We start from the raw sequence: 14,857 nt of genomic DNA, 5'->3' as shown, positions 1-14,857 counted from the left end.
ACAAACATTGTTTACATTTACCAGATACATTTGGGATGTGGAAAAGTGAATTTATATATTGCAAAATATATTTTTTATATTCAATCAAAGTATTTCTACTCACTCAAAGTGTTTGTCTTCTGTATAATTGTGCCATTCTTGCGTGTCGTGACGAGAGTGCCAGTAAGATTTTGCTATTTTGTGTTTATATACGTTGTTTATACGTTTAAGGAAATAGTTGTGTATCTTAAGCAGTAATAACATTTGAATTAATTATTCTTTTTATGTAAGGTTTTGGTTGAGGTGAAAAAGTAAGTGTCAAGAACGGGATTCGAACCCGCGATGTTCGACTGCTGCTCTAACCACTTGAGCTATCGTGACTTCGATCCATTCGGACACCAGCTCCCATCCAAGCCAAAGGTCGTGGGTTCGAATCCCGTTGAGACACTAACTCTTTCATCTCAACTAAGTCCTTATACCTAAGAAGAATAATTAATTGAAATAAAATTGGTCAAATAGATCTCTAAACGTTAAACGGTGAGTAACTTACTTAGAGATCTATTTGACCAAACTTATTTCAATTAATTATTCTTCTTAGGTATAAGGACTTAGTTGAGATGAAAGAGTTAGTGTCTGCAGCGGGATTCGAACCCACTATCTTCGATTGCTACTCTAACCACTTGAGCTATCGTGACTTCGATCCATTCGGACACCAGCTCCCATCCAAGCCAAAGGTCGTGTGTTCGAATCCCGTTGAGATAATAACTCTTTCATCTCAACTAAATCCTTATACCTTAAGTCCTTATAATTAAGAGTTAGTGTCTGAATCGGGATTCGAACACGCCGTACACGACCTTCAGATGTTTGTAAATCGAATTATGTCCGGGATAGCGCGTACGCAGTCCCGACTACCAAAAATTACGCGCCCGAGATATCCGCATTTGGGATATTCGCAGAGGTCAGCCAAGCCGTAGTGCAATGGAAATGCCTCACCCTGGGGGAACCGCCTTTGTGATCACGGTAACCCCGACGCTAGGTAAGTATGCTTATAAATCCAGGCACTCCGAGTGTATACCTACACCCTGTCGACCCGTGAACGGGAAGCCCACCACTTTCTCAACGTACTGACACCAATTTGGCAATCGTTTATCTCCTGTTGACAAGTCAACGGATCCTTTTGCCCACAAAATATTCCGAGAATAAAAAATACATTAACAAATTGCTTTCATAATGAAATAAAAGCGTCTTTTAAAGGATACCTATGGCTATAAAACGTATAGATTATCCACCAGAGAGCTCTTCCATATAATCCGGGATTATCTGGCCAAGAAGCCACATGGCGGGTGGTTTTTAATTTCCTTACAAGCTGTGGTTAATGTAAAACCAAACAGGAAAATATTAAGTTAATAACAGTTAAAACAATACACATATAAGAACTGCGAGAGTTACCTGTGTGGTGCTGTCCCTCGTGCCGGGGTGGCATGACTCCTTCCACACTGAATTTTTATGCCTGATGCATTACAGAACAATTCGAAAATACAGAGGTACACCATACTCACTGTTAATGTCGGATCTGAAATTGAATATTCTGTACAGAAGGAATTTCTTTGATTGTATATTTATTGTATAAATTATTACATTTCTTAACTGCCCATTACTGCTTAACTGAATTAACTTTTATGTTCAATCTTTTATTTTTCCAGAAGTCAAATAACATTCTTCATCGATTGCCCAAAGCTGGCTCATGACATGCATCTACACAACTTAAAAAGTATGTACTGCAATGAGCTTCAGAGATAAGAAACAAGCAAATAAAATATTTTTCTAAGTTGATTACTTAAAATTACTTATTGATTACAATTAATTAAGATTTTTAGTTGAGATGAAAAAAGTTAATTGCACGAGTGGGATTCGAACCCACGATCTTCGGCTAGATACGCCGCTGCTCTACCACTTGAGCTATCGTGACCTCGAACCACTCGGACATCAACCTCCTATCTCAACCTCACCTTATGAGTTTTCTCTCCTTTACTTATTGAGTGGCCTAAATAAAAATGAACAAGTCATTCATTGCCAACCCAACTCAACAAACGCATAATTTATATAAATAATGGTAATTAATTTACTAGTCATAAACTGTCATTGTGAACCATTAATTAAAAAGTGGTATAACAATTTTATATCTGATATTAATGTTAATATTTCTGTGAATTGAGATAACTTTTGGATTTCATTAGATCAGCTAATTAATAGTTAGTAAATTAATTCCTAACACCATGATTTACAAAGATGCAACTTGCTGTGATGGACCTTCTAGTGTTAATTTGTTTAAATCATTTTTAACTCTACACCTAGTTTTTCTTCTTTAAACTGTTCCAAATTTCCAGGACCTGTATTCATCCACTACTTCTATATCATTGTAGATATGCATGATAGACGATGGACGATTTTTATCCTCGATTTCTAGTTATCTGGCCAAGAACAAATTGTTATATTAGGTAGTTACCAATCTCAAGTAATAATTTCTTCTGGCGTTCCACAAGGGGCTCATCTTTCTCCACTCTTATTTAATATTTTCATCAATGGCTTTCCTTCTATTCTGAAATATTTAACTCTTCTCTTTGCTGATGATTTAAAATTTTTCATGCCTATTACCTTTAAAGATGACCAATTACTACTTCAAACTGACTTGGATGCTCTTTACCACTGGTCTTTAAAGAACTACCTCTTTCTTAATATTGATAAATGCTATTCTATGAGCTTTTATCGGAATAAAACTAATTATATCTTTACAACTTTATTCATAATAATGCTCTTTCTTTTAAAACTATTTCTAAAGACTTTGTGTTATTTTTGCTCACCTAGATCATATTAAATCCTCTAGTTTAAAAATTCTGTTGTTTTTTTTTTATCCCGTTACTCTTCTGATCTCAACCCAAATGCCTTGATCATTCTTAACATATTGCTGGTAAGTGCTTGAATACTATTCTCCTGTTTTGAATCCCTACACTGCAAAATCTATTTATTAACTTCAATCAGTACAATTTAAATTTCTAAGACTTCTTGCCTATAAAACAGGAGTAACTATTATGGCAGTCCTTTTTTTATTCAGTCAAATTAACTTTTCTGTACCGAGCTACTTGACCAGGCATAATAGACTTTTTCATATTTCCTCCGCTTCTCCTAACTATAGTAAAAATACTCCTATTGACAGAATGATGAGTTCAGCTGTTAACTTCCAACATTCCGACTTCCATTAAATCTTACAATATTTAATTCTTCTTTTTCTTCATTCTACAGTCAACTGTGCAGACATGTTAGATTTTGAATTACTATATATATTTTATGTTAAATTATCTTTCATCATTTCTATAACAATAAAATATTTTTCATATAATTTATTTGACTTGCACTTCTGTATCTGTATCTAGTTGTATGTATATTTTCCATATTTAACATACATTATTTCTAATTAAAATATTTACTGAATATATATTCACCTAAATATGCACGAAATAAAAATTATTTTTACTTAATCAACTTATTTTTATGTAATTGTTTCTTATATTAGTTATATATTATTTTTCATCACAATTTGAAAATTTAAAATAATAATAAATGTAATCTTTTTTAGGTATATGTTTCATGTTATATTGTTATACATGGCACATACATGCCAATGTCATACATGTCATCATATTAAACATTTTTTAAGCTATTTTCTTATTTTACAAATTGTTTAATACTTAAGTAACTTTTTCCTTTGTTTTCTTATTTATGCTTTTATACTACATATTTCAATTTTTTTTTTTTTTTTTTATCCCCTAAGACATTATTATTATCAAAGGACATTGATTGAAGAAAAATAGTCGAACATTCAGTGGAAGTTGTCTTGAGCTAAACCACGAAAATCGGAATATAATACATAATATAATATTCCTGCCTAAATGTTCAATTCTTTTCAATTAATTAATCTTTAAGTAAGGTATTGGTTGGGATAAAAAAGTCAGTGACACGAGCGGGATTCGAACCCACGACCCTTGGTTAAATACGCCGCTGCTCTACCACTTGAGCTCTCGTGACTTCACACTCATGGCATTGAATTTTTTTATCTCAACCAATACCTTACTTAAAGATTAATTAATTGAAAAAAATTTATTTGGTCTATCGGACCACGGAACCTATTTGATTTAATAAGCAAAATGAAGTATGCTTCACAAAAGCTCTCCCTGGCCATTTCATTTGTCGTCGAGAATCCAATCCGATTACAAGACATTTGAAAAATGGCACAAAGGAGGGAAAATTTGGTCAAAATATCCAGAAAAATTTATGAAACTAAGGAAATATAAAAAGTCTAAAAAAACATTTGAAAAGTATATTTTTTTCGATTTATCCAAATTGAAGCCTCGGTTGCGAGTTTGCGACTTTGGCCTGTTGCTACTTCAAATTGATTCCCTGTATCAATCTTCATAAAATTTGGTCAAAATATCCACAAAAAATTTATGCAACTAAGGAAAAATCAAAGTCTAAAAAAACATTTGAAAAGTATATATTTTTTCGATTTATCCAAATTGAAGCTTCGGTTGCGAGTATGCGACTTTGGCCTGTTGCTACTTCAAATTGACTCCCTGTATCAATCTTCATAAAATTTGGTCAAAATATCCACAAAAAATTTATGAAACTAAGGAACTATCAAAAGTCTAAAAAAATAGTTACAGTCGTTGCTCACAGTAACGAGCTCAATATTTTGTTAATTGTGAAATAACGATAGGGAGATTGCATCTACAGCTTATCTGCGAGATGAATTTAAAAAATATGCGGTTGAGTTGGGAAGTTAGTGTTGGGGCGGATCGAAGTCAAGATAGCTCAAGTGGTAGAGCAGTGCCGTATCTAGCCGAAGGTCGTGGGTTCAAATCCCGCTTGTGAAACTGACTTTTTTATCTCAACCAATACCTTACTTAAAGATTAATTAATTGAAAATAATTTATTTGGTCAACCGGACCACGAAACCTAATCGATCCAAATGAACAATTATGTTGTTCTTTCATTAACACAACTATACTAGTTAGAAATTGTTTATTATTGAAAAATAAATAGTAGTAAATAGAAGTATATACTTTCAATTCATTTCCATGGATCAAAAACCTTGTTACAATTTTTGAATTCAAAAGAGAAGCGTTCCAAATTTTTGGTTGAAATCGAGGAATTCCAAGACTGTTATGTTGGGCCAACAGAAATAAAATCTGTTTTGTTTTCATTAATACACCTATGAATGTGTTGATTATTATTAAAAAAATAAATAACTGTTTTTTGATGTTGATTATTCGTGCACTTTGAAGCGGACAAGAAAACAAACAATTGCCGAGTAAGGCAAGCACCGAATATTGTTGCTCGGCGAATCACTGAGCACCCATTCCCAGTAGTCGAGATTCGGCAAATGTTTTCTTGGCATTCGGCAAAAATCCCGCATGTCTGGAGCCACCTTTATAAATGGGGTGTGTAAATCGCAATTTATTTGTTTCAATAAACCACAAACACAAGGAAATTTTTTTTTAATGGGGAAATCATTAAAAGACTGGAACTTTCCAGGAGAAAAGATGTGTGATCTACTGAACTTGCCAGGCTTTGTGTCCAATAAAAAAATTCTTTGATGTGATCACAAACCACATTAAAAAAAAGACTGAAAGAAGGATGCAAAATAGATAAAAGTTATGATCCTAATCAACAAATCAAAAGTCATAAAGGTGTTTGGGCACACTTGTCAACAACACAAAGCTGCTTATGATGTGGGCGCGTATCTTCCTTATTGAAGATGTAAAAGAAAGAAAAATTGGTGTCTTTTGATTGATTGGTTAATAAAAGACTTAGGCCTGTTTTTTTAAACAATGAACTTGACAAAAGTCAACAATGTAAAAACAAAGTTGTACATAATGAGATTCTAAAAAATGCACCATTCTGGTAAATATTGTATATTAATAAACAAATAAAAAGCTTGTTTAAAAAAATGCATAGATATAAATTCTACAAATATATATGTAATACCTATAAATAAATACTATTAAACACAACTCTTTCAACCGTAAATTTAAAAAAAAAATTAAATAATCAAAACTCCAATAAATTAGACAATTGAAGTAATAACATTTTATTAACATTAATGACAATAAAACTATTAAAATGGCAAAAATGTTCTTCTTATACAATATATACAGTTTAACATAATGTATAATTGATTTATAATGCAAAATTGATGAGAAATTTTGTAATATGGGTAGCATGTTTACTTTCTTTTTGTAATTAATCTCAGTACAATGATTCAGATGAGCTCAGTACTGATATTCGATAAACCAAACAGTTTGTAAAAAGTTCATTTTTATCCATTTAATAATAAATATTGTATTTGTGCTCTTTCTAGAGATGAAAATGAATTATATAAAAATTGCACTGATAAATAATGCATTATCAAAATATACTGTATTGTATGAACCTATGTCATTGTACCAAACACAGGGTTATGGCGACAAATGCTAGGGCCGTATTCCTCATAATCTTCCTTTGTGTGGCATACTTGGTAAAACTCGGGCTAAAAACAAATAAATATTAGTGAACATGCTCATTGTTTTTTTGTTTTTTTCAATTTTTACCGTTGATGCAAACATGCTTCCGCCAAACCACACAGCATACCTCTGCATGTGGTGAGATACCACCTGGACGTCTATTGGCTTTGGCTACCGGAGAAAAATAATGATTAGAATTTATCGTGATGAAGTCATTATACAAGGTACCTTTAAGTGATTTCCCGATAGCTTTTCCGAAAGGCTTAGCCTGGCATCGACCACTCTTTTAATATCTCTCTGCAGCCTTCTTCCAAAATCGCGAAACATTGTCGAACCTCCAGATAGGACGATGTTGTTGTATAAAGGTCTTCTTACATCTATTGGGCAGTTTTGTATCACAGTGTCTACAATCTCGGAGATTGGAGTAGTGAAATCCGGGTTTGAGAACTAATAATTAAAAAATTAAAAAAACATTTGAAACAGATTACAAAATAATTGAACTACAATTTGAAAAGAAACTTCGTATTTATAAATATTTGTGCATGCTTGTAAAACTAGCAATTTATTATTGTACAATCAAGTATGCATAAATAACAATTTCATGTTCTAGTACTATTTTGTATATTTTTTATTGTTTAAATAATGGGTTCAGCTTACTTGTGATTATGAATGGCCTTAGTACTCTATTTATTACTTTTGTCTAAATTTATTTGATTTTTACTCTTGATGACATGTATCGGATCAGAAAAATTTCTCTTTATCCACAATATCAACTACTTTCACAATTAAAAAAATTAACAGTATGTACCAGGTGTCCCAGTTTCTTCTGATGAAACTCAGGGAATTGATTCTACTCTTCGTTTGGAGTAAAAAATGCCCGGGAGAAAATTTTAGTAAAGTTCTCTATTTTGAAGATATTCATCAATTTAGGTTTTTTCAACTTTTCACTACCTTACCACATAAAAATGCTTACAACTTCCAAAATGTTGAGACTACAACAAATCCAATTATGCCATTTTAAAGAACGCTAGATTTGCTTTAAGATACTTCTATTTGCAATAATCTGAATGGCATAAAATGTTAGCCAATATCAGTTGGAACATGTCAAAATTACAAAATTTAAAATTTTGGTCATGATTGCTGTATGTGAAAACATGAGCTAAGGTAAATTTAAGGGGGGGACGTAGAAATAAATCAATTAGAACTCGCTTTGTAAAATAAAAATGACACATCTGTGCACACTTTGCAAACAAATTCACGTTTCAGTAACACACCCTACCTGATACATTCTGTGATGATTATTGTTTAAACTTTGATCCCATCCAGCATTTTTCATTCAATCGGTCAAACAAGTGTCATTTTTATTTTACAAAGCGAGTTCTAATTGATTTATTTCTACCCCACCACCTTCAAATTTACCTTAGTTCACGTTTTCGAACATTCAGTTGTTATTTTTCAACTCTACTAGAACGTTATTTAAAAACATGCATATATCAACGTAAAGCATATTAGATGAAGGAGTTTTTGTGAAATTTGACGAGTTGTAGGTATTTTTTTGTAACCTCAGTAGGACCTGCAATCATGACCAAAATTTTAACTTTTGTAATTTTGACATATTCCAACTGATATTGGCTAACATTTTATGCCATTCAGATTATTGCAAATAGAAGTATCTTACAGCAAATTTAGCGTTCTTTCAAATGGTGTAATTGGATTTGTTGTAGTTTCAACATTTTGGAAGTTGTAAGCATTTTTATGTGGTAAGGTAGTGAAAAGTTGAAAAAACCTAAATTGACGAATATCTTCAAAATAGAGAACTTTACGAAAATTTTCTCCTGGGCATTTTTTGCTCCAAACGAAGAGTAGTATCAATTCCCTGAGTTTCATCAGAAGGAACTGGAACACCCGGTATAAATTATAACAAAAATTACCTCAGGATGAAAAAATATTTCAGGACCCAAGAACCTTTCATATCCGACTTCTACATCGAAGGGATCTTTTGTGACGGCATTGATCCCTTGGAAATTCCTTATCCACTTACTAGGCTGCTGATCGTATTTAGCGAATTCTTTAGCTATGTCGGGACATATGTAACAATACCGCTCTTTCACGGCTTTCGCCGTTTCCATTGACTGTTCGGGAGGGATGCCGATTTCTCTTTCTCGCAAAAGAGACTGTATGAAGTAGGTAATGTTTCTCCCAGCGATCGGAATGTGTTTAATGCAACTTCCGATCACGTAGCCTTCAGCCTGTAATTAAATATCATTTGAGATGATTCACACTTTTTTTTTTATTGTACTTACAACTGGGATAACATGAGTGACACCATCCCCGCTGTCGACGACAATCCCAGTTAGTGTTCTTTCTTCTAAATTACGAGAAACCCATGATGCAGCCAGTGCAAGTACAGCTTGCACTGCTATGTACAATCCTGGGACGTTGAATGACTCAAACATAATTTCTATTAAACAAAAAAAAAATTATTATTTAAAATTTAAAGAAAACTATAAAATGATTTAACCTGCTGTATACTCCCGATTTTCTGGAGTGTTCAATGGGGGCTCAGTCAATAAAAAGTAATGATCCTCTGGCTCAGCTCTAAGATATTTAAATATGCAATGTTCAAAAAATCGTTCCATCAAATCCCAATCTTCCACCAGACCGTGCCGTACTGGATACTATAATTAAACCAATTAAATTCTGTTTATTTTTTATTTTCCTTTGTTACACTTACTTTGACTGCATATCCTTGAGCTTGGAACGCTTCATCTCCAATGAAGAAATCTAAATCTTCCACTCCTTTCGTTAATCGCCTGATCGCCTGCTCGCCAACTTTAGCACTTTCCTTTATTGCGATGGCAGATGGGATTATAAACTGGGGCTCTTTGTTTCCAGCAAATCCTAATTTTGTGTACCTGCAAAAATAACATTAAGTAAATTGTAATGTAAAATCCATCAATTCAAGATCTACAGTGAATCTATTATAAAAAATTATAATACATTTAAGGTAATGTGTTTCATGTATAATCATATAAATATATTCAATTATTAATCAAATAAAAGATGATAATAAAAATTTATAGAGAAAAAGGTTTTTTCCTCCACCAACCATATAAATAAAGGTTTTTGGTTGAGATAAAAAAGTCAGTGTCACGAGCAGGATTCGAACCCACAACCTTCGGCTTGATACGCCGCTACTCTACCACTTGACCTATTGTAACCTCCATCCAATCAAATGGCAAAAATGAGGGAAAACTCAAAAAGGTGGGGTTGAGATGGGAAGTTGGTGTCCGAGAGGATCGAAGTCACGACAGCTCAAGTGGTAGAGCAGCGGCGTATCTAGCCGAAGATCGTGGGTTCGAATCCCAAACTTTTTTATCTCACCTAAAAACCTTAATTAATTGTAGATATTGCTGCAACGTTCACCAGAATGAATTATATGACAAACTTTGGGTTGATGAATTATGAAGGGATTTACAATGTACGTCCGCTTGACCAATTAATATCTTTCAAGTAATTAAGGTTTTTGGTTTAGATAAAAAAGTCAGTCACAAGCGGGAATGAAAATGGCAAAAAGAGGGAAAATTCGAACGGTTGTAGGTTGTGATGGGAAGTTGGTGTCCGAGAGGATCAAGGTCACGACAGCTCAAGTGGTAGAGCAGCGGCGTATCTAGCCGAAGGTCGTGGGTTCGAATCCCGCTCATGACACTGACTTTTTTAACTTAACCAAAAACCTTAATTACTTGAAAGGTATTAATTAGTCAAGCAGACCACAAAAACTAGTGAACATATAAATAAAGTATCACAGCACAAATTGGCAAAGCCCCAAAAAAAAAAGTCGAGTTCGTTCTCACTCAATCCTGACTTTTAGTGATTTCCTATACAAACTAAATTCGCATTTCCATCAGATTTGAAATTGTCAATTGGACTATGGTGAGGAGCTGTTTGCTTGGGGTGTCTTGTTTATATTTTTCTGCCATGCCACAAAAATTAACACAATCTTAATATGGTAATATTTCTTCCTGTGGTAGAGCTGATGAAATGAGATCGATAGCGACCAAACTACACAATTTAAATTAATTCAATATTAAACTTTTGTTCAAAAATGATTTATAAACATGAATAAATGGGCGTCGGTGGTAGCAATAGTTAAGGTGTTGACACGACAACTCATTTCTATTCTCAAAAGGTCTAAGGTTTGAATCCAGCAGCCCTAAATTTGAACCCACTATACTTACAAATGGGCTTTTTTTTTTTTAATGTTGGCACCCCAAGGTTTTATATAGCCTCATAGTTGAACCCTTGCATACTATTATCAATTAACCATGAGCTATGCTGGGATTCGAACCCAAAACTGCTAGCATGGCAAATATGAGTCAGATGCCCTAACCATTCGGCCACAGCGGTCCCCTTATAAATTAATAATGAAACATACCAGCTAAAATAAAAATGAAAATCTATCTATTAATAATGAACTTTTTAAACAAATTAACTGGATATACAAATAATCACAGAATTGAACAAAATTGTCTTGATTCCTATGTTCTTGTCTAACTTGTGATTTATGTATTACTTATTAAATGTATTGGGTTGTCCGGAAAATAATGCTTTTTTTTAATTACCTCTCTATATAATAAAATGTTTATGTTTGATGGATTATTCTTTTAATTCTCTTCCAAACAAAAATATTTATTTACCTCAATACTTTGGAATAATTCAGTCTTTACAAAGATGTGAACACATGATGCATAATTTCGTTTTATGGGTCAGCACAGTGCCAAAACGATCAGAAACATTAAAGAAGTCTGGGGCAATGGCAGTGCGAGTGAGAGCATTGTTCAGAGATGGTTAAAAAATTTCAAGAGAGAGACTTTATTTTTCGAGGCAAAGAAGGTCATGGAAGGATTTCTTTCCAAGATGATTACGTTCTGTGAGCTTTGATCGAAGAAAATCCCAAAATTGTTCGAGAAGTTTCAGACATTGTTTCAGTTAGCAAATCTACCGCCACTACCTTAAGGCAATTAAAAAGGTGAAAAAAGCTTGAAAGTTGGGTTCCTCACGCATTAAATGACCCCCCCCCCAAAAAAAAAAAATCATCGTTATGAAGTTTGCACAACACTCTTTGTCGAAACAGATACGAACCTTTTCTGAATGTATTTATTAGTGTGAATGTGTGATGCAATATCAATATCGCAATATCAATTACCTCCATCGACCCTGTTAAGTTAGTTGTATATGTGAAAAAGATGATGGAGGAATATCGAGTACTCCATCATCCTAATTCTAACTGAATGAATGGTTTGTTAAGTAGGAGTGATTTAAGAATGAACGTGAGCATGAAGTTTGGAACTGCACGCATTGGGTGCTGAATTAACCCAGCTGTTGATAGCACCTTGAGCCCATCCTTGGTGGCTGGATGGATAAGACTGAGGTCTGCTCCCGTAATGCCAACAACCGAGATGGGTAATTCTCGAGTCTGTAAATAGCAAAAGCGGACCAAAAGAAGCCAATAAACTCAACTCGGCACATTTATGCGTACATGCGCGGATTTGAGCCTATACAAATCTACAATAACCCAAGATGTTTTGGACAATGGCTTGAAAAATAAGGAATAAATAAGCCCCAAGTCATTAAAAAAAATGTGATGGTGAATCTGTGGTGGGGTTCATTCGGGCTAATTTACTACAGATTCTTGAATTCTGGTGAAACAATCAATGCCGAAGTGTATTGCTCTCAAACTGAAGCAATGCACCAGAAATTGGCATTACTGAAGCCATCTTTGGCCAACTGGAAAATGCCGATTCTGTTACGGTCAGCCCCATGTCTCACATGTGGCAACTCGAAAACTGTTGGATCTTGATTATGAGGTTCTGCCTCACCCTCTCTATTCTCCAAGCCTACCGACTACCATTTGTTCAGATACCTGGACAACATTTTACAACATAAAAAATTTATTCCAATTAATTATTCTTTTCATTTAAGGTTTGTGGTTGAGATGAAAAATTAGTGTCACGAGCGGGATTGTTATACATTGAGATGGAAAGTCGGTGTCCGAAGGGATTGAAGTCACGATAGCTCAAGTGGTTAGAGCAGCGGCGTATTGAGTTGAAGATTGTGGGTTCGAATCCATCCAACCTAGTTCATAACACTAATTTTTCACCTCAACCAAAAACTTAGATAAAAAGAATAATTAATTGGAATAAATAATATGGTTAATGTGTGGTGATTAGTGTCCGTTTGTCAATGATTATTCAGAAATCATGAGATGGGGTGTGATGTAGGTTTCAGAAAAACATTTTCTTTATTGTGCCAACGTTTTGATCTTTATTGAGATTATCTTCAGGGCCTGAGATTCACAAACATTGTTTAAATTAAAAAAAAACATGTAGGATGTGGAAAAAAGTGAATTTATACAATGCAAATAAATATTTTTTTTATATTCAATCAAAGTATTTCTACTCACTCAAAGTGTTTGTTTTCGGCGTAATTGTGCCATTCTTGCGTGTCGTGTTGTTACATAAACATAAAACAGCAATATCTCACTGTCACTCTCAACACAACATGCAAGAATGGCACAATTACACAGAAAACAAACACTTTGATTGACATATTTAAAAAAATATTTATTTGGATTGCATAAATTCACTTTTTTCCACATCCTACATGTTTTTGTTAAATTTAAACAATGTTCGTAATTCCCAGGCCCTGAAGATGATCTCAATAAAGGTCGAAACGTTGGCACGATAAAGAAAATGTTTTTCTAAAATCTACATCACACCAGACCGCATCTCACGATTTCTGAATAATTATGAAATTTAGTTTTCTCTACAGACCCCTAGATATAAATTTTTATTTAAATTTAAATTTATCTATTTTATGACCTCAAAAAATTTTCCAATTTTTAAGAAGCCATCGGGATGTATAGTTGAAACGGGTGTAAGTCAAAAACGCCTAAAAGGATTTTAAGGAACGTAGCTTTTTAACGACATACCGTTAAAATATAAAGATTTTCTATAAAAAATGTTCAAAAAATCAAAAAGTATTTGTCATAAATGAAAACCTCATCACACCAGACCGCATCTCACGATTTCTGAATAATATGGTTAACTATGGCCACTAAACTAACATGGATAAAAAATTTATTTATCAAAAATCATTAGAAAATGCCTTTACAGGATTTGTAGTTATTAAGACTCAAAATTGTGTTCAGAATGTATACAGAAGTAGCCATTACATTGGGAGAAGGGTATTGAGAGTGCTGGAGTATTTTAATTAATAAAAAAATGTCTAAAATCTGTATAAAATCCTGGATTATTTTCCAGACAACCAAACAGTAAATAACAAAATTTATAGGGTAATAATTTTACGTATGAAAAGATTATTGGCCACTCCACATTGAGCCATTTCTTATCTTGGTCGATGTAAAGTGATAGTCACTCCCATGGAAAAAGCATTTTCATTGGATACCATAGAAAAGCAAAGTGGACAAAAATTATGGTGCTATGACTAATACAACGAAGATAAAGAATGAGTAAAAAAATTGTTAGAACACTGAAACATTTTTGCGAGTGAATTTATACCGGAGGTTTCAACATAAATGGTTTTTCTGTATAAATCGACTTTACAGAAAAACACTGATCTGTAGAAGAAACGCTTGTAATGCAAGGAAGAGACAAAGGTTAAACATGGTCCATCAAGTGAGAATAAAACAGGAAAATTTCAAGTCCATTAATGAATCTCTAAAATAAAACATTTACAAGACGATAAAAATAGGCATATAAATTAAACAGGCGATGCAGTAGCGCATAGAAAATGTAGTTAATGCTTGAAATACAAACCCAGTTCCCACGTCAATAACACAAGCCGGTAGTCGTCCAGTCATTTTTCCAGGTTTAAATCCAGTTTGGCGAAAAGCCGGTTAAAAAAGATTAACGGGATTTTGAGAAATGTTCGAGAACGTTACGCCGGAACTTGAGATGGCTAAGTCCACGCCTTAAAACTGAGTCTTAATCATTTTCAAATGAGTAAGACAACGAGAGTCTATCGTGCAGTGGTGGTGGTGGTGGTGGTAAAAGACTGGACTGTGAGGAAGGGCGACTCAGCGCAAGTCTCAGCAGGAGAGGCACGTCTGTATACAGACAGTGACATCATAGAGTTTCAAGCATTATTATTATTACTATTATTACTATACTTATTTATTTTTTAAGTTAAAGTTATTTTTAATTAAATTTAGTAATTATTTAATTTAAATTTAATTAGTTCTTTTTAAATAATTTGCTTGTTCTTTTTTTTAAATAATTTTGCACCTTAATAATTAATAA

The 14,857-nt window shown here is 33.5% G+C and overlaps 1 protein-coding gene and 1 non-coding gene across 2 annotated transcripts; both read right to left on the bottom strand.

Moving 5' to 3' along the window:
• Positions 1 to 861: 861 nt before the first annotated feature.
• LOC112126194 lies at positions 862 to 1,023 on the bottom strand. The gene has a single exon (XR_002909836.1). It is a non-coding gene; the product is annotated as a U1 spliceosomal RNA (small nuclear RNA).
• Positions 1,024 to 6,139: 5,116 nt separating this feature from the next.
• Positions 6,140 to 14,609, bottom strand: LOC106665195 (actin-related protein 3). Its single transcript, XM_014391456.2, has 8 exons — positions 14,375 to 14,609; positions 9,271 to 9,451; positions 9,058 to 9,214; positions 8,840 to 8,997; positions 8,468 to 8,785; positions 6,765 to 6,983; positions 6,624 to 6,707; positions 6,140 to 6,562 (listed from the first exon to the last, which is right to left on the bottom strand). The coding sequence occupies exons 1-8, from the start codon at positions 14,416 to 14,418 to the stop codon at positions 6,467 to 6,469; spliced, it is 1,257 nt and encodes a 418-aa protein (XP_014246942.1). The 5' UTR covers positions 14,419 to 14,609; the 3' UTR covers positions 6,140 to 6,466.
• Between the last annotated feature and the right edge of the window lie 248 nt (positions 14,610 to 14,857).

Source organism: Cimex lectularius, unplaced genomic scaffold, assembly GCF_000648675.2.
Source record: "Cimex lectularius strain Harlan isolate CLEC.00 unplaced genomic scaffold, Clec_2.1 scaffold22, whole genome shotgun sequence".
Lineage (NCBI taxonomy): Eukaryota > Metazoa > Arthropoda > Insecta > Hemiptera > Cimicidae > Cimex > Cimex lectularius.
This window is presented reverse-complemented; position numbering and strand designations above follow the sequence as displayed.

What these genes read in the sequence shown, in the direction of transcription:
- LOC106665195 (XM_014391456.2), bottom strand. Translation starts at nt 14,418, where the DNA reads ATGACTGGACGACTACCGGCTTGTGTTATTGACGTGGGAACTGG. An exon ending in AAATCGGGAGTATACAGCAG is followed by an intron (nt 8,998 to 9,057) that starts GTTAAATCATTT and finishes TTTGTTTAATAG; the next exon opens with AAATTATGTTTGAGTCATTC. An exon ending in AAATATTTTTTCATCCTGAG is followed by an intron (nt 6,984 to 8,467) that starts GTAATTTTTGTT and finishes TTTAATTATTAG; the next exon opens with TTCTCAAACCCGGATTTCAC.